We start from the raw sequence: 23,493 nt of genomic DNA on the forward strand, positions 1-23,493 counted from the left end.
TGTGTGTGTCTGTGTGTGTGTGTCTCAGGCATGTCTGGTTAACATCAGACTGAGACTGTTCATAATGAATGGATCAGACCAGCACTGATCCCTTCCTCAATTGGGCCTGATATCAGGGTCCTCAACCCTATCAGGACCTGGACCTGTCAGGGACTTAATCAGCAGACTATAGTGTAACCCAGCCAGTTGGAGCAGGCCAAGGGGATGAGTAGTTCTGGCTCTCCTCCTAGGCTCCATGTCTTGGCTGGCCTTGTAGGACCCTTAGATTTAGACATAGACTGAGGTTAATGTGGGATGTCTAGAGTGGAGAAGTGGCTCTTGACGTGGGAGTTATTATTATTGGAAATGACTGTTTGGACACAACATCCAGGCAACACACACCTCTCCTCCATTCCTCCCCCTCTCATGGGCCTCAGGGGCGGGCTAATGTAAGTTAGGCCCATGGCAACAGATCAGCTAGGGGGCCGGTCCTGTTTGTACACATAGCATGGGAGGTTTTTGCACTCATAACTACAGCCGCTCTGGTTCGAAGTCATCATAGGGACTGGAATCAGGAGGGGTGGGGGAGTGGAGACTGTAGTGAGAGGAAGTGGGTGGGATCTTTGTGGTTAAAGTAATTGATCGTATCAGTATGGTTATGATTGCTATTGGTGTTATCCCTCTTTTCTACAGTGTACTGCTCTTCCTGTCAGTGGGGGTTGCCGCCGGGGTCTTCTCTTTTTAGCCTCCCTGATTGGACGAGGCACGCTGCTTCCTGGCGATGGGCTCCAGTGATTGGCTATATGCGGGCATAGGGTGGACCTACAGGGAGTGTCCAGGTCTCCAGTCTCCATCAGCTGCTCCAGGACCAGGAGTTGGTGGTGAAGGTTTTGGGGAAGTCCTTCTGGCTGTGGAGGGTGCAGTAACACTGAAGGGAGCCCAAGGAGTTCCACATGTCCCTACGCTTCAGCTGGGTCAGGTCCTTCAGGTACTCCTTCAGACTTGATTTAGACTGGACTGACAGAGACAGACACAGAGAGAACTTCAATGTGGGACTGACTGCATCAACATTGTCATACATACAGTTCAAATCCGTCTTACCTTCTGCTTTATCTGGTTGATCTCATTGTAAGTGAGGTGGTCCCTCTCCTTCATGGACATGTTCACCTTCATCTTCACAGGTGTGATCGTCTCCATTTTCTCCATCCCATGGTGCTTGATTGACTGCTGGTACAAATACAAGAAGAGTAGCAACATATTTTCGCTGCCTTTCTATATTTCTCACAAATTTCAATTTGTGGAAATGTTTTCGAAAAATTAATCTCAATGGTCTTCCAGGTCTTGACAGACTTCATGTAGCCGATGCATTTTGGCCCTCTGTGCAGGGTTCGGGGACATGCATCCCAGGAGGTGTAGGCCACGTTAAGGCTGGGACGCCTCAAGTACGGGCTGTCCTTCTCCTTCTGGCTCTGGGCAATTGTCTCTGCACATCAAAACAACAACAGTCCCTCATCACTCCTCTGCCAATCAATATAAATTGGACTAGGAGAGTATGAAAGCTGAAGCAGTTCAATATGAATATAGGGATGAGGGAGAAAGGAGTAATGTATGTGCTGGGTGTTATCATGTGCTAGCTCACCCACTGGCTGGATGTACTTGAGGAGCTGGTTGCTCTTCAGGCCTATGAGATGAGCTCCCTTGGTAGTAGGTGAGAACATGGTCCCCGTCCTCCCTGTCTGGTCGCACGGCCTGCCGGATCAGCCTCAGAGTCTTTTTATGGTAGTACCTGGTCAGAGGTAGGGGACAGTCAAATATGGCTGACACAGCTGACCACCAGAATATATTATTTCTGTGTAAACAGATAACGTTTATTGAAAATTCACAAGATACTGCAATGAAAAGTTGTTTCTTTTTGTTTTTCCCTGAAAATGTCTTGTTAACCTTACATAATCTTTGACGACATCCAGTTAGTACACACTCATGTGTAGCTTCACATGATGTCGGTCGGCTATTCATATACGAAAAGAAAGTAGCGTGACTTAGAATGGCTTACTGTACTATCTCTGTTGTAGTACCACTGGACAGGATACCAGCAGCCAGCATCCTGGTCAGGGCCTTGTAAAACACTGTCTCACACACCTCAACAGACTGGGATGGGTCCGCTCCTTCAGCTCAGAAAGGAGTGAGAGAGAGGACAGTAAGCACCATCTTAATACAGTCTCACAAGCGCTATGGCAGCTCTGTGAGTCGTATGTTCATATTTACGTGTGAATCCAGATATGTTTATTGAAGGCAACATCTTAGTTGGGGATCTTCACCTTTCACACACTTGGAGAAGCGCTGGCTGTCCGCCATCACATGCAGGAAATCTTGAAACCCCACCTCTCCGTCCTCTGAAGCCAAGAAACAAAAACAGCCAGTCAGCCAGCCTGTCAACTCATGTCAACTAAGGGAATGTGTATGACTGCACCCCAAAAGGCAATCTATAGTGCACTACTTTTGACCAGAGCCCTATATGGGTACAAATGTCCCACACTATATAGGGAACAGGGGGCCATTTGGGACACAAACTATTTTTATGTATTCTGTTCTAACATGTTTATAATGGAAAGCATGTTATTATATTTTGGGGTAATTCCAGATACTGAGGCAGAAACATATGTCGTAGTCAGCCTTCTGCAGGGCTTTCTTCACCTCCTCTGGGCTGATACTGATCCCCACTCTGTCCAGTGTGGATGCCAGGCCCTCCTCATTGAGAGAGCCATCGCTGTTCTTTGCAAACTGCTCAAAGACTTCTTTGAAGGCTACATGTGGTAGAATAGACAATAGATATTATTGTTTGATTGTTTCCCATAACATAGGAACATCACTTCAAAATACATGTACAATAGAAGATCATCATTAATTAATACATTTTTAAAAGGGTTTTGTATTGGTAGCTAGTATTAGTTGACAATAGAAGACAGGCTAACAGTATGCATGCTACTTACCATCAGACTGGGTATCGATCTGGGGATCGTCAGGCACCGTAGTTGCCAGGTCTTCAATACGAGTCAACAGGCACAAGCACATAGAGGTGTCAGGGAATAACAGTGACAGTTGTGGGGAACAGAATAGGTATGAATGGTAAGTATGGAGCAGAGGGTAGGTACTGACAGTGAGTTTAGGAACTCCTCCAGGTCCTCTGTGTTGATGGTGCTGTCTGGCATCTCTGCCGTGGAATCGCCGGGAGTTTAACCAGTGCAGCTTTATCTGGATTTGGCATTGGCTGGTTGGGCCTTTGCTGCAGCTCATCACAGGGAATTATCCTCTTGGTGATATCCCTGGGTTTGAATCGCTCCAACTCTGACATCTGTCGGTTGGGACTTTGTTGGAGATTCTCACCAGCGATCTCTTGGTGATCGCTCTAGCTTTGAGTCTGTCTGAATCTGTCATGGCTTGGTTGAGTCTGCACTGGATGTCGTAGGAGAGGCGCACCCTCCTCCTGCTATAGTCCCTGCCTCTGCCTTGCTCTGCTCCATGGAAGGACCCTTTTATCCGGGGTTCTTTGGCTATTGGCGGGATGTTATCTTCTTTCTGTTTACCTAGTTTGGTCTTGTAGAAGTCTTTGACTTTGCCCTGGACTTTGTCATCTTCTCCACTTCGACTGGGCCGTGACCAGCTGTACTTCGGTTTGGCCGGTAAGTTTTTCTGCATGACCTTAGCTCCAACACCAATCTCCTCTGGGATACCGGCCACCATCACAGCCTTATGGGCCTTTTCTGCCTTGGCAGAAAGCTTCACGCTGGGCCGGTCATTCTGAGTGAGAAGTGGGTTGGTGGTGGTCACAGCCACGGCTGTCTTGGTGAAGAGGAGTGGGAACTTGATCTTCTTCCTGCCGCTGTCAATGTTATCTGGGGATGTAGCGGACTTCCCCTGGCGGACTTCAGCGTTAGCTCGCTCTGACTCCGAACTGGACCTGTCATCAGAGCTCCAAGAAGGACTCTTCAGCCTCTTCTTCACTAGGAACCTTGACACCTTCTTTTGGGCCTCCTGAGAGAACAAAACCCTCCAATAAATGTCACTAGCAAAGTAAACCTCAATGGAGTAAAGTACTGAAGTAAAAATACTTCAACATACTATAAGTCGTTTTTTGGGGTAGCTGTACTTCACAGTTGAAGTCGGAAGTTTACATACACTTAGGGTGGAGTCATTAAAACGTGTTTGTCAACCACTCCACAAATGTCTTGTTAACAAACTATAGTTTTGGCAAGTCGGTTAGGACATCTACTTTGTGCATGACACAAGTCATTTTTCCAACAATTGTTTACAGACAGATTATTTCACTTATAATTCACTGTATCACAATTCCAGTGGGTCAGAAGTTTACATACACTAAGTTGACTGTGCCTTTAAACAGCTTGGAAAATTCCAGAAAATGATGTCATGGCTTTAGAAGCATCTGATAGGCTAATTGACATCATTTGGGTCAATTGGAGGTGTACCTGTGGATGTATGTGTGTCTTTGCTTGACATCATGTGAAAACCAAAAGAAATCAGCCAAGACCTCAGAGAACAAATTGTAGACCTCCACAAGTCTGGTTCACCCTTGGGAGCAATTTCCAAACACCTGAAGGTGCCATGTTCATCTGTACAAACAATAGTACGCAAGTATAAACACCATGGGACCACGCAGCCATCATACCGCTCAGGAAGGAGATGCGTTCTGTCTCCTAGAGATGAACGTACTTTGCAAAAAGTGCAAATCAATCCCAGAACAACAGCAAAGGACCTTGTGAGGATGTTGGAGGAAACGGGTACAAAAGTATCTATATCCACAGTATATTTACTTTTGATACTTAAGTATATTTAAAACCAAATACTTTTTTTCAAGTAGTATTTTACTGAGTAACTTTCACTTTTACTTGAGTTTATCTAGACTTTTACTCAAGTATGACAATTGGGTACTTTTTCCACAACTGGTAAACGTACCCAAACACACAACAATATATGTGTCAATATAGCCGAGGGGGAGGCGTGATAGAGGTAAATGTAAGAACCATACCAGAATAAGAGATATTACATAGAAAACATAATGGTGACTGTAACCTTATTCCTTAGCTTTTTGATGTATCATGCCCTACAGGTATATGTGACTTGACTTGCCTCTTTCCAGCTCCAATCTTCCTCCATTGTTTGATGATATGACTGCTTGGCAGAATAAAAGTCACGCTGCACCTGCCTCTCAGGGCTGGACTAAAAAATGATAGGCCAATACTAAACTGGAAGGCTTCAGGTGGTGCCCTTAGAGAATAGGTATGAAGCAAGAAGGCATCAAGAACTGAGTTGGTAACCCAGACAGTGGTGGTGGATCCAGTCAGATGGGTGTAAAACATGAGGGGGGGGGGGGGGGGGGGGGGATCTCATTTAAAATCTCACATAACCAAATACCACTACCAAACAAACTCCTGAATTTACCAAAATAACACTTTGAAGACATGTTTGGAATTGGTAAACAAATATGTTATTGTGGAACAATTTTGATTATTGTTATGCAATAAATAGCTTTAACCAACCTCTTAAAAGAGCATGATCACCAATAGGACATAGGCCAGAGATGGAAAAAGAACCAAGCCTCGGGCACCAGAGGTGGCAGGGCCTCTGATCCTGAATTCCACCCTGTACCAGATGGACAACGGATGGAATTTCCAAGTGAAAATGTAACCAATAGTACTGCTCCGTGTGTGGGGAATATGACTCAACTGTGACCCAAGTAGAAACAATGACGCACCGCATCTCGTAAGGCTATTTTCTGCCGTTCTGCGACCGACTTACTTAGTGCCCGGTGAAACTGTTTAAAAGCTCTTTGCATCGCTCAGCAGGCTACATCGCTGGTGTTGGATCAACAGCTTCCCATTCCCCAATCCTAACATTAACCATTAGTAGGGGAAATGCGAAACTGGCCCAAGATCAACGTCTAGGGGCAACTTTAACCGGCCTAAGGTGTTTGTTTCGATAGGACATCATGGACTGTTGACAAAAACAAGTCCGTCATAAATAACAGTCCGAGATTAAACAAGAGAGGGGAACAATCGTGAATGCCCTTCCTAGTTCCCGTTTGCTTCTATTTATTTTCAATTCATGTAACAGTGTTACAGTATCCCAGTGTTACAGTATCACAACAACTGGGTAAACTCATGAAACTACACCCATCATATCCAGTTGGTTTTACAGTTCATTGTTGTGATGATGTCAACCGAATCATTTCAAGGATAGGCCTAGCTGATGCAGTCCACTTGCTTTATCTAAATCGTGTCGCTGATAACTTATTTTGCTTCTCTCTCTCTCTGACAAGTAATATAGACATTTGGAGCTATAGAAATGCCGTGTTAATTGAGCCTCCTATTCAATAATTCCAGGTGTTTGTACACATTTCAGGTGAGTCTCATGGTTTTGGTGTTAGATATATACTGGTATGCATATTTGTCAAAACGCTCAATGAAGTACAAAATGTTCTCGTGTACCTACCCTAACTGATATTTTCTTTAGCCTATTAGTACAAAACATATGTAAGTATAGGCAAAGTTGTACAAGTAATACAAATATAGAGAAGTGACTATAAAATCAAAAATCTTGAATGTGGACTTCAAAACCCCTGTATACTTTTCAGTTTGGAAGAAAATATTTCTGAAGAAAGTTCTTCTTCATCCTCCTAAACGCTCTATTCTGGGTAAGTCATACATTCACCTCTCACACGCACAATGTCCTCAAATATACACCACTACCTGTCACTCCAGGGGCACTTTCATAGAACATATATGTGCCTGACTGACTGCAATTGCTCTAGAGTGAACCATTAAAAAGGTTTAAAGGTTATATTGAGAAAACTACAGTTGTTTGACTAACCTGTGATTTTATATTGCATGTGTTAATGTTCTACCAGGTGTCTGGCTTGGCCCTGGTCATGGTCGGGGCTATGTCTCAGCCCACCTACACAGAAATGGAGTCTTTCACCCACATATCCCAGGGCATGTCTCACACCTCCATCCTCCTCATAGTGGTGGGTATCATCGTCTCCCTGCTGGCCTTCCTGGGTAGCATTGGGGCGTGGTCAGACAGCCGTCTGCTCCTTGGATTGGTGGGTAGTACAGCACAGTGTGAGATATGGTAACTTGGGGCTTAATGTTTTGGAGAACAGTCAATATGCCGTGTTCCATCTTCACATACTAAATCACAACCTGTCCTAGCTCTGCCACGTTTGCATTTTGCTTTTGGAGAAGTAACATCTTAGTTGTTTGTACTCTGTTCACACACTTCCTAATGCTGATCCTCAGTCTGCAGATAGTGTCTGGTATTCTCTTCTATGTCTTCAGAAACAAGGTAAACATGAGTCTGCTCGGCTGTCTCAACCTACTGCAGATGATCACTGTCTGTTTTCCAGGGAATTCAACTAGTATTGCTTGATTGACAAGGGTGAAAGTGCTTTTTGTGTCCTCTGCACCCTCTGCAGGTGGAGAGAAGGATCACACTGAAAGTCAACGAGGTGATCGTACAGCACAGCCCTGGGGATAAGGTTGCCATCGTTGACCTACAGCATGCAGTAAGCAGCGTGCTATTCACTCCTTACCAGGGGAATAGTCTCTGTGAGAAACAAACTTTGATAGTGTATATGTGTGTTTCAGTTCCTTTGTTGTGGTGCAGAGAACTACACTGACTGGCTCCTGCAGAGCTCTCATGGGAATATTAGTTTTGTGCCACACTCCTGTTGCCATGTGGATTATGTGGCCTGTGTGAAAGTCGTCACCACAGACAACATCTACCAGAGGGTCAGTATTAACCAGCACAGGGAAGGGCGAGGGGGTTACAAAGGCCTTAGATGAGGTTAACAAAAAGGTGATCATGATTCCCTACATGGGAATTGCTGTGACAATGATGAGAGGTTTTAAGGGCCCTAAAGAGTAATGAGGCTTTATCTAAAATGCCCTGAGTCTTTTCACTAAAACCTATAATAACACGCTTTTAGTCATGCTTAGCTCAGATCCTGGAGGTCAGCAATCCAGCAATTAAGACAAGCAGGGACTTGAGAGGATAAAGTTAAACACGGTCAATATATATCAGATGGTTCTCTGAGTGACTGACTGCACACACTGTGGCCCCTGGAGGACAGACAGTTCATTAACAGCTCATTTAGTCACAGGAAGAGAGGATTCACAACACTGTGTTAGAGTGTGTGTGTGTATGTGTATGTGTGTGTGTGCGTGCGTGTGTCGTCCCTCCAGGGCTTTGTGCAGGTGATCAAAGAGTCCCTGAAGAGGAACCTGGTGTGGCTGGGTGCCGCCTGCATTGTACTGGGTCTCATAGAGGTAAAACAACATATCAGGTGTTCTACTTAGGTCACATGTTGCATCATTGTACTTACTGTGTTATTATCATTGTATCAGTTAGTGGGATGCATCATGGGAATTGAGCTCTTTCGGGAGAAGAGAGAGGTGTATGAGAATTTGGGTTAAGGAGGAAGGGGACGGCTTCGGTCAAGATCCAGCCCGATGCTAAAACCATATACCCATGACAATGCCCACACTATTCTATCGTAAATTGGGGGAGAATGCTGTGACTCTCATCATAATGCAGTTTAGACCCTGTGTAGCCTATTGTCTTTCCCAATATTGAATTGTTATCAGGGATTGGTTATTTTGTTGTTCTTCTTTTTCTGGAATGTCCAGCATTTTTATGGTGGTGGAGGCAAGGGTGTAAGAATAACAGTGCAGCTTGAATTCACACATTGTTGAGTTGATTTGTTTTTGTTGTCGTTTTGAATGTCTGCATTCTGTGTCTGCCATGTTTAACCAGGCCATTTGGTCCAGGAGGTGAGGTGGTCACCTGTCACACAGTCATTCTCCCATGTTATTTAGGCGGTTGTTCCTGGGTGGTTCACTAGGAACATTTGCTCCTGTCACCTACAAGCGATAAGGGTGTGGTGGTGCTAATTAGAGTTTATTCAGACAGCTGGTATCAGCTAAGGCTGCAGCTCCACCACCTCCATCGTTCTCCATCCAACCCCCCCCCCCCCCCAGTGTTTTACTGCACCCCACCCTGCCTGTTAGTGGATCCAAGTGTATCCGTCAGCCGGACGCTGGACCCATGGCGGCGGGCTGGGCTGAAGGTTGGTCTCCCTGGCCTACAGTGAAACAGGCCCACTGGGCCTCTGGCTGGCTTCGATGGAGACAGGAGACTGCTGTCTGTCTGCTGTGGGGCCTGCCTGCTGCTCTACCTGGCCCTGCCGGCCCCTGTAGTGTCAGTAACTAGGTCAGTAGTAGTACTCAACATCCCCAGGAAATTGGATGGGCTCCCAGAAAGTCTTCTGTTATTGAGGATTGTGTTGTCAATCCCTAATTCAGCCAACACCCAGGCCAGCAACCCCAATTTGTAGGATTTCAGGACCCTTATTAGTTATTAGACATATTGACCCAGCAGAAGAAAACAAATATTTAGCACAAGCAGACATTTATAACAGTGCTAAAACCATGACAGAGTGGCTGCCCTGTGTCACCCAGGATAACAGGACGTGTAGAAGTGAGCTAACCCAGTGTGAGTGACTAGGGATGGAAGAGCAGCAGAGGATGTTGCTCACTAGAGATAGAAGAACTCTTATGTAAAGTCATGCACCTCCTCTCCTCCTCAGAATGTTTAATACTGTAATGTGTGCCAAGGGGGCATGGTGTAATTTAGGATACTTTTTCTGGTGATTCAGAGGCAATTTTCAAACCAGCAGCACTGGCAGGCAGCAGACACCACTAAATCCAAGCCTTCGGGGCCTCTATTCACTGTCTGTATGTAGCCTGCAGACGCTTCAGGAATGCTCTCTCTCTCTCTCTCTCTCTCTCTCTCTCTCTCTCTCTCTCTCTCTCTCTCTCTCTCTCTCTCTCTCTCTCTCTCTCTCTCTCTCTCTCTCTCGATCACACGGCATCTCTCCTTTCACCTTTTATTTTTCTCTTTTTACTTTCATCTTCTCATTCAGCCTCTGGTCTGACGGATGGTGAAGGACGACATAGAACTGATAAGACCTCATTCGGCATTAGGATTGGCCTACTTTAGTTGTCCCTGTGGTCAGCGGTACAGCGGAGATCTATCTGAGCGGTCCACTTGGCAGAGGGTTTGCTGTGCCGAAGGGCCTGTTTTTTTTGTTTGATTATTATTAGTTGTGCTGCACGTTGACCATGAACGTCTGGTCTGGAGAGTCTGTCTGTCTCTCCCCAAGGCCTTCCAACATACAGCTCAACATGTGCAGCAGGACAGATGGAACCACCCCCAACAGAAAGAGGAAAAAAAAAACTCAGGATTGAAGGAAGGAAATTAGAAAATGCGGTCTCATGCCCTTACCATAACCACACAATGCTAAGAGTTGCTCAATCAATTTCTATTGATAGAGTGGGCTAAATTTGATTTAAAATTTTATTAAATGTTGTTTTGTTTTTTTTCTGATATGACTGGTTTAGAGGGCTAGTAGTAGCAAATGTAATAATGTCCCAGAAGGATTTGATGAGTGGTGCGAGACTGGACATGACTGTTAGGGTGATTTTGCTTCTCTGAAAGCTTTGTAGAATGTGACTGACTGTTCTACTGTTAGTATGTTTTTGGAATGAGAATATGTAGACTGGATGTGTATATTAGTGGGTGTTGTGTGTCTGCTAGAATATGGGTTATTTATGAGTGTGTGCATATGATATGGGTGTGTGTGTTTAACTCTCACCTCCTTGACGAGGCCCCTCCACCATTTCTCTCTCTCTCTCTTTGGGCAGGGCTCAGATGGAAGTGATTACGCTGCAGAGGGAGAGATAAATTACAGAGAGAACCTACAGAGCTCCAGCCCTTCTCCTTTATCCACTCACTCATTCACTCACTTACACATACAGGCACGCAATCACATGCACAGGAGCACATGCCCTGCCGCCAGTCCCACCACCTTGCTTCTGGTGGTACATTTCCACTCCTGGCTGTGTCAGGACAATGCGCCAGTGTGCTCCCCTCCCTCCGCTCTCGTGGGCCGAGTGAGTGTGCGAGGCATGAGGGCCAGGGTTGTAAATTCCTCTGAAAGAGCAGTTAAGAAGGCTCCCATTAAAACGGGGATCGACGCTCGCCAGAAAGGAGCCGAAGAAATGAGTCATCACCTGGAGCCTGAAGGGTTCCAGAGCCTGCAGAACCACAGAGGAGAGGAACTGTAGAAATAGAACGGATAGAACATACGGTATCTTTCATTTCAGATGTATACAAGTTAGGTCAACTAAGTTGAGATGCCAAGGAAGCATTGTGATTAGATGACATGAGCGTTATAATTGTGATATTTAACTACAATGTCACATTTCTATGTTTTATAATTTAATTATTTGGACATATTAAAAAATATATATATGTCTTGTCTTGCTCCATTTCATATGTTTTGGAACTCTAAGGCTAGTGCCGCTAGTTTCCTATATTGTAGAGTGTAGGTTTAGGCTTAGGGTTCTAACTAGCCACGAAATCTTAACATCAGTCGTGGAGGTCTATTCTAGCCCGTGAACCCCGCCCTCTCTCAGCTTCAGGTCTGTAGGTCAGTTGAGTTGCCATCGGAGCTCTCTGTGCTGTACCACACAGCTACTATACAGACAGGGGCTGATTCAGAAGGCCAGGCAGCGAGCTCTAACCAGTGAACACAGCTACGTCAGACAGGGGGCTTCCTGTGCACTGAGGTGGGACAGTAAGTGCTTTCGCCCCAATCCTTCAACCTAACTGACCACCGGTGTTTGTGTTAGTCTTAGCAAGGGCTCTGTGCCACGGGAGTCAGGACAACAATAGCTGGAAACCTACTCAAACAGAACTGGCTGGGTCGTATACAGGTTGGATTAGAGTTGTAATCGACTGTTTCATGTACTGCCTGGAGCACAACAGAGTTTCTTATTATAGGAGATCACTCACAGTCAGTTGCACTAACACAATAGAAGATGATGACATTGACTAGAAGAATTCCCCCCAGTGCTCTGTTTGTATTCTCATCACCAGATTGTTAACCTATACTCGCGCCATGGCCCGAGGAGTGGCATGGTTGTGTACACAGTGTGGTGTCTGGCTATGTATCAACCCCCCTCTCTCCTCCAAATCAAGCCCGTTATTATCCCAGGCGAACTCCAGGCTCCCAAAATATCCGTAACGCAGCTGTCAGCACCACTCTGGGCAGCAGCTGGAGCAGCTCATGGGCGCTCCCTCTCTCTCGACCCTCTCTACCACACACACCCAGACTCTCTCTCTCTCTCTCTACCCCATCCTTCTCTCTCTCTCTCAAAATTCAAGGGGCTTTATTGGCATGGGAAACATTTGTTAACATTGCCAAAGCAAGTGAGGTAGATAATATACAAAAGTGAAATCTCTCTCTCTCGACCCTCTATCACACAAACCCAGACTCCCTCTCTCTACCACACCCCCCCAGACTCCCTCTCCCTCTCTCTACCACACACCCCCATACTCTCTCTCTCTCTACCACACACACCCAGACTCCTGCTCTCTTGACCACACACACCCAGCCTCCTACTCTCTTTACCACACACCCTGTGGTTTTCTACGATAGGGCCTGGGACCTGAGCGGTTTACTCCAAGCATGCACAGAGGAATAGTTAGCCCCTTTAAAATACTCTGTATACACACTGTGTGTGTGTGTGTGTGTGTGTGTGTGTGTGTGTGTGCCTGCCTAGCCTGGGCCCCACCCGTCTATCTCACTGAAGCCACCTCTGAATGGCCTGTATGTACTCTGTGGGTCATAAAACCCCAGACAAATGGTGTGTGTGGGGTGTGAGAGTGAACCAAGGAGGGGGTGGAGCAAGTGAGGCTGGCTGTAACAGAGGCTCTGCCACCACAGTTGTTGTCTGCTTCTGTTCCGTTCACTTCCCTACTGCTGTAGTTAACTTACAACTCCTCTGAGCCCCAGAACAGACCATGGACTATCTTGACTGAGTGGCCAGTTGGTAAGATCATCCAAAGTCAAGGAGTTGAGAGTAGGCTTTCCAAATATCCATTCCCTTCTCTTTCTGTGTATCTTTTCCCCTGATAGTGTCCAGTCAAGGAATCTGTGAACTTTTCAACTGCTGCCTAATAAATCTAGAACTATGTCCACAAAGACTCTCACAGCATACTGATGAAACCAGGACAGGACATTAAAAACACTCATGTTGAAATGCATTTCATGCCCATTTGCAATGGGTCTGCCCGAAGAGAAGCACTATGACCGAGCAGGATATCACTATATTGAAGCAGAGGGCCTCTGTAACATAGAAACTGAAAATGCACATTTTAACCTCCTTTCTCCTGCCAACTCTCTGATTACCCCTCCCCCCAAATCTATACGGTGGCCTCAGGAAGCAATCCATGCAGGGACTAGGAGGAGAGGGAACATATTGGACTTCCTGTTTTGATTTCAAGGGGAAAACGAGATCCAAAGATATGGAGAGTCCTGGAAAATCTAAACTGCCCTGATTTAGCAGGGCTAATGTCTGACTATAACTAACTGAGCATAAGCGCTCAGAGCATGATACTCCTCTCTGAGATCAGAGCAAGACTTGATTAGTAACAGACCGAAGTCTGAGTCTTTTTTATTTATTTTTACCTTCATCTGTTTTCATGCGAACTTTCACAGAGAGCAACTTTTTTCACTCCCCATATTTGTCTCTTTTTTTCAGACCAACAACATGATCCATCTTTGTTAACAGCCTCTTGAGGGCTTCTTTCAATCGGGGGGATATGAGATCACATTATTAACATTCTTTGGAAGAGCATTCTTTCTCTCTTTCTGCCCAATCTTCTGCTTGTCCCTTCTTGCCCTCGAGGAGAGAATATGGCAGCATGGCAGATCTCAGACCAACAAAGAGAGAGAGCTAATCCACAGCATAGACAAGCTTAGCTGAGACCACCTAGAAGAGACTTGGTCAATAACACGCACAAAACAGACAATATCTGGTCTACATAGATAGCAACTTTCTTTCCCGGTAATACATTTAGCTTGATTGATGTGTCTCTATGCAATAAATGTGAGACCTGAGTACAGGGTGATAGTCATCATACCTCTATATACAGTGGGGCAAAAAGTATTTAGTCAGCCACCAATTGTGCAAGTTCTCCCACTTAAAAAGATGAGAGAGGCCTGTAATTTTCATCATAGGTACACTTCAACTATGACAGACAAAATGAGAAAAGAAAATCCAGAAAATAACATTGTAGGATTTTTTATGAATTTATTTGCAAATTATGATGGAAAATAAGTATTTGGTCACCTACAAACAAGCAAGATTTCTGGCTCTCACAGACCTGTAACTTCTTCTTTAAGAGGCTCCTCTGTCCTCCACTCGTTACCTGTTTTAATGGCACCTGTCCACAACCTCAAACAGTCCCACTCCAAACTCCACTATGGCCAAGACCAAAGAGCTGTCAAAGGACACCAGAAACAAAATTGTAGACCTGCACCAGGCTGGGAAGACTGAATCTGCAACAGGTAAGTAAGCAGCTTGGTTTGAAGAAATCAACTGTGGGAGCAATTATTAGGAAATGGAAGACATACAAGAACACTGATAATCTCCCTCGATCTGGGGCTCCGCGCAAGATCTCACCCCGTGGGGTCAAAATTATCACAAGAACGGTAAGCAAAAAATCCCAGAACCAAATGGGGGGACCTAGTGAATGACCTGCAGAGAGCTGGGACCAAAGTAACAAAGCCTACCATCAGTAACACACTACTCCGCCAGGGACTCAAATCGTGCAGTGCCAGACGTGTCCCCCTGCTTAAGCCAGTACATGTCCAGGCCCGTCTGAAGTTTGCTAGAGAGCATTTGGATGATCCAGAAGAAGATTGGGAGAATGTCATATGGTCAGATGAAACCAAAATATAACTTTTTGGTAAAAACTCAACTTGTCGTGTTTGGAGGACAATGAATGCTGAGTTGCATCCAAAGAACACCATACCTACTGTGAAGCATGGGGGTGGAAACATCATGCTTTGGGGCTGTTTTTCTGCAAAGGGACCAGGACGACTGATCCGTGTAAAGGAAAGAATGAATGGGGCCATATGTCGTGAGATTTTGAGTGAAAACCTCCTTCCATCAGCAAGGGCATTGAAGATGAAACGTGGCTGGGTCTGTCAGCATGACAATGATCCCAAACACACCGCCCTGGCAACGAAGGAGTGGCTTCGTAAGAAGCATTTCAAGGTCCTGGAGTGGCCTAGCCAGTCTCCAGATCTCAACCCCATAGAAAATCTTTGGAGGGAGTTGAAAGTCCGTGTTGCCCAGCAACAGCCCCAAAACATCACTGCTCTAGAAGAGATCTGCATGGAGGAATGGGCCAAAATACCAGCAACAGTGTGTGAAAACCTTGGGAAGACTTACAGAAAACGTTTGACCTCTGTCATTGCCAACAAAGGGTATAGTTTTGAGATAAACTTTTGCTATTGACCAAATACTTATTTTCCACCATAATTTGCAAATAAATTCATTAAGAATCCTACAATGTGATTTTCTGGATTTTTTTTTCTCATTTTGTCTGTCATAGTTGAAGTGTACCTATGATGAAAATGACAGGCCTCTCATTTTTTTAAGTGGGAGAACTTGCACAATTGGTGGCTGACTAAATACTTTTTTGCCCCACTGTATAGTACAAAAGGTATAAACCATGTAAAGGTCTACAGTCTCCCTGCTGAGTCATGCTATCAGACTTAAGGTTTCCTAACTGAGAATATCAAGTGAACAGGGCTTTGCTGGCGAAACTCAAACATTCTGAAAAGTGAATCTGGGCATCTGTTTCTGTTTAGTTTTCAGGTTATGGCAGCAACATCTTTCCCTATCCTGATACTCCTTTTGTTCCCTTCTTTCTTACCTTGAGAGGAAGAAAAAAAGCGCCCCTATTAAAGTGAATTTTCCAAAATACCTTCCAAACCCCATCCCCGCCCACCCCTTGTAACAATCTTAGACTCTACCTGCCACCACCCCACCCCGCCCACCTCCCCCCTCCTCTTTTCTCTCTCTCCTCATTCATCTCTCTCTGCTTCAGTGAAAAGCCAAACAAGCCAGCCATTAAGTTGAGTTAAGCGCAGGAAGCGGGCCTTCAGGCCAGGCAGCCCTGTTTACACGGAGCTAGTCGGGTTTCAGCGAGTGAGGTGAGGCAGCTCACAGGAGACTGTCACTGGGCCAAGGCCTCTGCGCTGCTCCACTGACTCACTGCATTCCCCCATTCATCTGAGTGAAGAGGGGAAGAGAAGAGGGGGGCAGGGAGGAGAAAGAAAGGGGGAGCTAGGGCTGAGGCACAAAGAGGTGTGGAGGAGCAGAACATAAGTGGGACAGGTAGATTTATGTATTTTTCCCCCAACAGGGCATGGTCTCTTTTGCTGTCCTAAATCACACATACTGTACCTGTCGGTTGTTACAACCCTGGTACTTATACTGTGCCATGCCATACACTGCCCCCTCTTTCTGTACAAGACAGACAAACGATAGATCTTATCTGACAAGGGGAAATATCCAGTGGTCTTCAGCGAGTACAAACTGTTCAAGCCCTGCATATCGTCAAGTCTACCTCTATAGATTTCTTGTTGTAGATTAGGTGAGAAATTGGTAATCCCATTCTTACATGCAGGAGCTGTTCAGAAAGTATTCACACCATGTGACTTTTTCCACATGTTGTTGTTACAAAGTGGGATTCAAATGGATTTAATTGTCTTTTTTTGTCAACTATCTTAACAAAATACTCTATAATGTCAAAGTGGAATAAAAATGATAAAATGTATGAATTAATCAATGGAAAATAAAACACTATGTATTGATTTAAGTATTCAACCCTCTCAGTCAATACATGTTAGAATCACCTTTGGCAGCGATTACAGCTGTGAGTCTTTCTGGGTAAGTCTCCTTGGGCTTTGCACACCTGGATTGTACAATATTTGCCCATTATTCTTTAAGAAATTCTTTAAGCTCTGTCAAGTTGGTTGTTGATCATTGCTAGACAGCAATTATCAAGTATTGCCATAGATTTTCAAGATGATTTAAGTCAAAACTGTAACAATGCCACTCAGGAACATTCAATGTCGTCTTGGTAAGAAACATATTTGGCCTTGTGTTTCAGGTAATTGTCCTGCTGAAAGATTAATTTGTCTCCCAGTGTCTGTTGGGAATCAGACTGAACCAAGTTTCCCTCTAGGATTATGCCTGTGCTTAGCTCTATTCTATTTATTTTTATCGTAAAAAAAACTCCCTAGTCCTTTTCGATGACAAGCGTACCCATAACATGATGCAGCCACCACCATTCTTGAAAATATTAAGAGTGGTACTCAGTAATGTGTTGTATTTTCCCCAAACATAAAGCTTTGTTTTCAGAACAAAAAGTTCATTTCTTTGCCACATTTTTTTTTAAAGTATTGCTTTAGTGCCTTATTGCAAACAAGATTATTCTGTACAGGATTCCTTATTTTCACTCTGTCATTTATGTTAGTATTGTAGAGTAACTTCTACAATGTTGTTGATCCATCCTCAGTTATCTCCTATCACAGCCATTAAACTCTGTAACTGTTTTAAAATCACCATTGGCCTCATGGTGAAATCCTTGAGTGGTTTCCTTCCTCTCCGGCAACTGAGTTAGGAAGGGCACCTGTATCTTTGTAGTGACTGTGTGTATTGATACCCCATCCAATGTGTAATTAATAACTTCACCATGCACAAAGAGATAATCTATGTACGCTTCTTTTTTTTGCCATCTACCAATAGCTGCCCTTGTTTGTGAACCATTGGAAAACCTCCCTGGTCTTTGTGGTTGAATCCGTGCTTGAAATTCACTGCTCGACTGAGGGACCTTACAGATCATTGTTTGTGTGGGGTACAGAGATAAGGTAGTCATTTAAAATTCATGTTAATCACTATCATTGCACAGAGTGAGTCCATGCAACTTAATATGTGACTTGTTAAGCACATTTTTACTCCTGAACTTATTTAGGCTTGTCATAACAAAAGGGTTGAATACTTATTCACTGAAGACATTTCAGCTTTACATTTTTAATTAATTTGTAAACATTTCTAAAAACACAATTTCACTTTGACATATGGGGTATTGTGTGTAACCCAAAATCTCGATTACATTTAAAAAATTCCGGCTGTAACACAATACAATCTGGAAAAAGTATGGAAGTATTCCTCATATCCTCAGTGCTGTAGGTGTATCCACTTTCTCCAGCCAGCACGTCATTTATTTCATTACATCACCACAGATGAGGTTCAGTTTCAGCCATGCATCACTCGGGGGATTCCAGATCAATGTTGTGTTTACTTTAAAAAGTTTCTTGAAAGATAAAGTACTCTGTGAAGCCAAGCACCATTATTTTCCTTTGCTTCACTCGCATGTAGAGACAAATGCCATGTTCACAAAGAAATACACACACACACACACACAACGTAGCATACTCAAGTTCTTATTGGCATAGTAGCTAATATTCCATCTAAGGGTATGTCATTCCAGGTATCCAGTGTTACATCACCCCCTGTACCTTGGAGAGCCGCGTCAGGGTAATGCATCCTCGTGGCAGTCGCCACACAGTCTGAAAGCTAACAGATGTTGAGGGTATGACTCAACTGTCAACACATTGGCGAGGGCAGCGTGATGGAGACTTCTCTGAGTAGGCCTATTTTAGCCACACATCATGAGAGAGCAAGAGAGAGATAGCTGAGCGAGAGATGCGGACAGACGGGCAAGTCTACCGACAGACAAGGCTCTCATACATACAGCCACGCGTTGTGCACACACAAGGGCACGTTAAAGTAGGGCTTCTTACATCACCTCATCTTCGTAATTGAATGACTTTGGAGTGAAGGAGGCCCTTGTATTGGGTCCGGCCCGTAAAACTGCGTGGCCTCAAGACATACATTAGAGCCCAAATGTGATCCCCCTCTTCAACAGAGGCACAGTGATGTTTATAATGCTCAGCATTTGGATTGTTTCCAAAGGGGGCATTGTTAGTTTGAACCTGGTACATACACCGTGGTACAGCTAAGCCCCCTCCAACCACAGCCAGGCCACAAGACATACAGGTTTCAACCCTTAACCATAACTTTATAACATAATGTAGAAATGATTTTTATGGTCATTTAATTAGGGAACTGGGAATTGATGATGAACCTGGTGAAGTTGGGCAGAGACCACCATTTTGTAACTTCACTGACATCTTTGTGCATGAACATGTTACCACTCAGTTATAAGAAATAACGGTGGCTCTCGAAATGACACCGCATAGTTTGTGCTGTAGTATAGAACAATATAGTAACAGGGACCCCCTTTTCTAACCCTCATCGACAAACCCTTACGTTCAGACAGTGACCACATGTGTATTGTTAACATTTCCATACTATAGCTATGTTGTTAGCACATTCTGAGCTGTAATGTAGTGGTAACTAAATCACTTTTCAATTCAAAGACAAACGAAATAGACAAGTTCAAGAAAATAATCCTGCTAGTCAAGATAACACAGGACACACACACACACATACAGCAAAACAAAACAAAAAATCAAATCATGTGGCTTTTATTTTGTCGTCACCTTCCCATCCCCTAACCCCCCCCAGCAAATCACGTGAGATACATTTGTTGATTAGTGGTTGCCAGATTCACACCACTTTTCACGTTGACAACATTAAAATACCACATTCTTCTTTGATTCCGTTTTTCAAAATACTTTTTTTTTTTATTATTATTTGAACAGTTTGAGCAACACAGTCTCCAGAAGTGGATATTTTTGGTGTTACTTTTTGGTAATGGAGTGTAAGTACTGACAATTAGGGCTAGCTTTCCCACCCTGGAGGCATGACCACAGTGTCCCTGCAGCCTTGTCTTCACCCCTACCACCCAGCTCAGCTCCAAGGGATTTAATTGGTGGGGGGAGACGAGAGGAAGGAGAAGGGCTAAGCTAGGGAAAATGCACAGCCAAAGACTGCCTTTACGACAACCCAGCTTCCCTGATCTGATACATCAGAAGGAAAATGATTACAGATCTGGGTTTGACAGGAGAAACTCCAAATGTGTATGTGTCATACTGCCAGTGAAAACAGCACTAAGAGACAGTGTGTCTATGGCTCCTTTCAGAAGGGGTGCTAGAGTTAACCAGGCACTACGGCTGTCGGACGACAAAACATGTCCTTTCTTTAAATACAAATATATAATATTATACTTTACAATTCCTATTTACATCTCACACATTCACAGAGTGAAAATAAAGTCTTAAAATGGCCGCCTGTCCTTTCAGGCCTCCTTCCTTCCCCCGCTCACTGTATTCCCAGCTGGATTCTCACTCACACTGGAGAGTTTTTATGGCTGATAACTTAAAAAGGGAGTAGGAACAGAGTGGGGGAAGAGAGAGAGAGAGCACTTCAGCAAATGGCATCCACTGAACACCTTTGTTGTTTGTTCATTTTGAGGTTTGGCCATTCTTCAGGTGAGCAACAGTTTGTCCTTTGGTCAAGACCCCCGTCCCCCACCCCGCGACTCTTAAAGCTTGATTTTGGCATGCAATATTTGACTTCTTAAAAATGATGTCAATGTTCCATAGAAATACTGACAATATCTGATGATCAATGTATAAAAGTACCACTGAGTCTCTGACAGTGAGTAAACAAATAGGAGGGAGAAAAACACACTATAAAACATCCAAATGAATGTCCAAAAACAAGTCCCATGTTTTGGCCTCCCTCCCTAGACAGTGGTCTCTCCATGCCTACGATTTGAGAGTCTGGTATAGAACTTGCGCCAGGAGTGGAGTGTCTTGCCAGACCAGATCCAGAACCCGGAGGTGATGCCCACTATGAGCGTCATCAGGTACTTGATCATGTAGACGGTGAAGTCAGGGGTCATGCGGGGGGTGTACTGCATGGGGCAGGGGATGGCTAAGCCTTTACAGTTACGGCTGACCCAGCTTCTCTCCCAGTGGTGGCGGAAGGCCTGCTCGTAGAAGAAGCAGGCGATGACGATGGTGGCGGGGACGGTGTAGAGCACGCTGAACACCCCGATGCGCACCATCAGGCGCTCCAGCTTCTCCGTCTTGGTGCCGTCGTGCTTCATGATGGTGCGGATGCGGAACAGGGACACGAAGCCGGCCAGGAGGAAGGAGGTACCGATGAAGAGGTAGATGAAGAGGGGGGCCAGGACAAAGCCCCGTATGGGGTTCAGGCTGTTGAGGCCCACAAAGCACACCCCACTGAGCACGTCCCCCTCGATCTGCCCCATGGCCAGGATGCTGATGGTCTTCACGGCGGGCACAGCCCAGGCTGCCAGGTGGAAGTACTGGGAGTTGGCCTCAATAGCCTCATGCCCCCACTTCATCCCAGCTGCCAGGAACCAGGTGAGGGACAGGATGACCCACCAGATGGAGCTGGCCATGCTGAAGAAATACAGCATCATGAAGAGGATGGTGCAGCCCTCCTTCTTGGTCCCCTGGACTATGGTCTTATATCCGTCTGGGGTGAAGCTGTCATTGCACACCACCTTGTCCCCCAGGAAGTAGCCAGCGATATAGGCTATGGAGACCATGGTGTAGCACCCAGAGAGGAAGATGATGGGCCTCTCCGGGTACTTGAAGCGCTGCATGTCCACTAGGTAGGTGGTGACGGTGAATAGGGTGGAGGCACAGCACAGAGATGACCAGATGAGGATCCATATGCGTGCAAAATAAATCTCTTTGTCATTGAAGAACATGTAGCCTCCACTGCTCCTGGAGTGTTCACAGGGTGCTCCACAATCCAGCTCCCCCAGAAACGAATAATTCAGGTAAGTGGGGACTTTGAGCACAGATGGACAGCGGAAAGGCCTGTCTGATGTGGAGTAGACATGGACGCCTGGGGTTCCAGGTACTGGCATGTGTACGGGCGGGGCAGTGGCAGTAGATTCATTCTGACCCACGCAAATGTGCCCGTCTCCAAGCACGGGGAAATTCTCGCAACGGAGGCGTTCTGGCCACTGGAACCCAAATTTATTCATGAGCGCCTCGCAGCCGTGCTTTGCCCTCTCGCAAATTGAGCGACAGGGTGGAATGGCCTTTTCCAAAACTGTACAAACAGGCGCATACATTGAACATAGGAAGAATTTAAGTTCCGGCGAGCACTGTACCTTCACCAAGGGGTAAAACTGGTGCACCTCCAGCCCTGCGTCCTCTTGATTGTAATGCCCCACCAGATTGGGCATGATAGTTTGATTGTAGGCGATGTCCGTGCATAGTGGGATTGAAATAGGCTGGCAAAATCCGTGGTCCGGGAAAGCAATGCCATTATCCCCTTGCGCTGATACCATCAATGACGACATGATCAGTGCGAAAAAAGTCACATAACTCGTTTGAAAATCCATTTTCATTGTGAGCTGATCAATAAAAAATCTCATCTATCTAGCCTGATAAAGTAATACAATTTACAGATACTTTTTATATTCCGTAGCATCGGAATTTTGGCTATAAATAACGGAATAATTCATATAAATGTATGCCGTTGTCCCGGTGAGCAAAAACCTGTTGCTGTTTGCTCGCCTGCAAGAGGCTGCTTGACTTTTCCTTTGTGCAACTTGCATGGATGGCCCAATCAGACAGTTTCAAGTTCCCCCTGCAACTTTCTGTGGTTAGTTTCAAAGTAATGTCGAGAGGAGGAGGGATGGGGATAAGGGGGCTCTGGAAACAGATTCCCACCCCCTTCCCAGTGTGTTGCTGGCCAATGGAATTGCAGAGCAGTATCAACTTGGGAGAGTTTGAGTAACTTCAGTACAGCATGCGTCCCCTGAATGAACCATACTGTAGTGTAGCCTCGCTCACAACGCCAAGATGTGCAGATGTCTATCTATCTATCTATCTATCTATCTATCTATCTATCTATCTATCTATCTATCTATCTATCTATCTATCTATCTATCTATCTATCTGTCAAGTTTCAAGTTGTATTCGTCATGAGAAATAAGAGATAAGAAAGCAAGAAGAAGACAAACAGTGTCAGTAACACATTTACAGGAGGAGCTGAAGTAGTGGAGATGTACATGTAGGCAGGCATAGATGAGGAAAAAGTGATTGGTAGCTGGATAAATAATAATAATGTTAATAACAAAAAACAATATAGCAGTGTAAACTGGGCTGAAAAGTAACTGGTAGCAGGAATATTTAAATACTATGTTACAGTAATATACTAATGGTAATATCAACATGTAACCAGGATTAATAGTGACCAGTAGCAGGATAAATTGGACGATATTATTGGGGATGCAGTCAAAAATGAATGAACAATGAACTGCAGCGTAATCGTAGTAATACATCAAATTAATAATAATTTAGCAGCAGTGAGCGGGTGGCATTGGTAATGTGTGTGTGTGTGTGTGTGTGTGTGTGTGTGTGTGTGTGTGTGTGTGTGTGTGTGTGTATGTGGTGTGTGTGTGTGTGTGTGTGTGTGTGTGTGCATGAGTGAGTGTGAGTAAAAGTGACAGTGAAGGTGTGTGTGTGTGTGTGTGTGTGTGTGTGTGTGTGTG

The 23,493-nt window shown here is 44.9% G+C and overlaps 1 protein-coding gene across 1 annotated transcript; it reads right to left on the minus strand.

Annotated features, from left to right (window-relative positions):
• Window positions 1–17,995: 17,995 nt before the first annotated feature.
• Window positions 17,996–22,584, minus strand: LOC110538204 (frizzled-2). The gene has a single exon (XM_036938260.1). The coding sequence runs from the start codon at window positions 22,369–22,371 to the stop codon at window positions 20,695–20,697; it is 1,677 nt and encodes a 558-aa protein (XP_036794155.1). The 5' UTR covers window positions 22,372–22,584; the 3' UTR covers window positions 17,996–20,694.
• Between the last annotated feature and the right edge of the window lie 909 nt (window positions 22,585–23,493).

Source organism: Oncorhynchus mykiss, chromosome 12, assembly GCF_013265735.2.
Source record: "Oncorhynchus mykiss isolate Arlee chromosome 12, USDA_OmykA_1.1, whole genome shotgun sequence".
NCBI classification, from domain to species: Eukaryota; Metazoa; Chordata; class Actinopteri; order Salmoniformes; family Salmonidae; genus Oncorhynchus; species Oncorhynchus mykiss.

Excerpts from the sequence above, each read along its gene's own strand:
- LOC110538204 (XM_036938260.1), bottom strand. The coding sequence starts at position 22,371 with ATGAGATTTTTTATTGATCAGCTCACAATGAAAATGGATTTTCAAACG.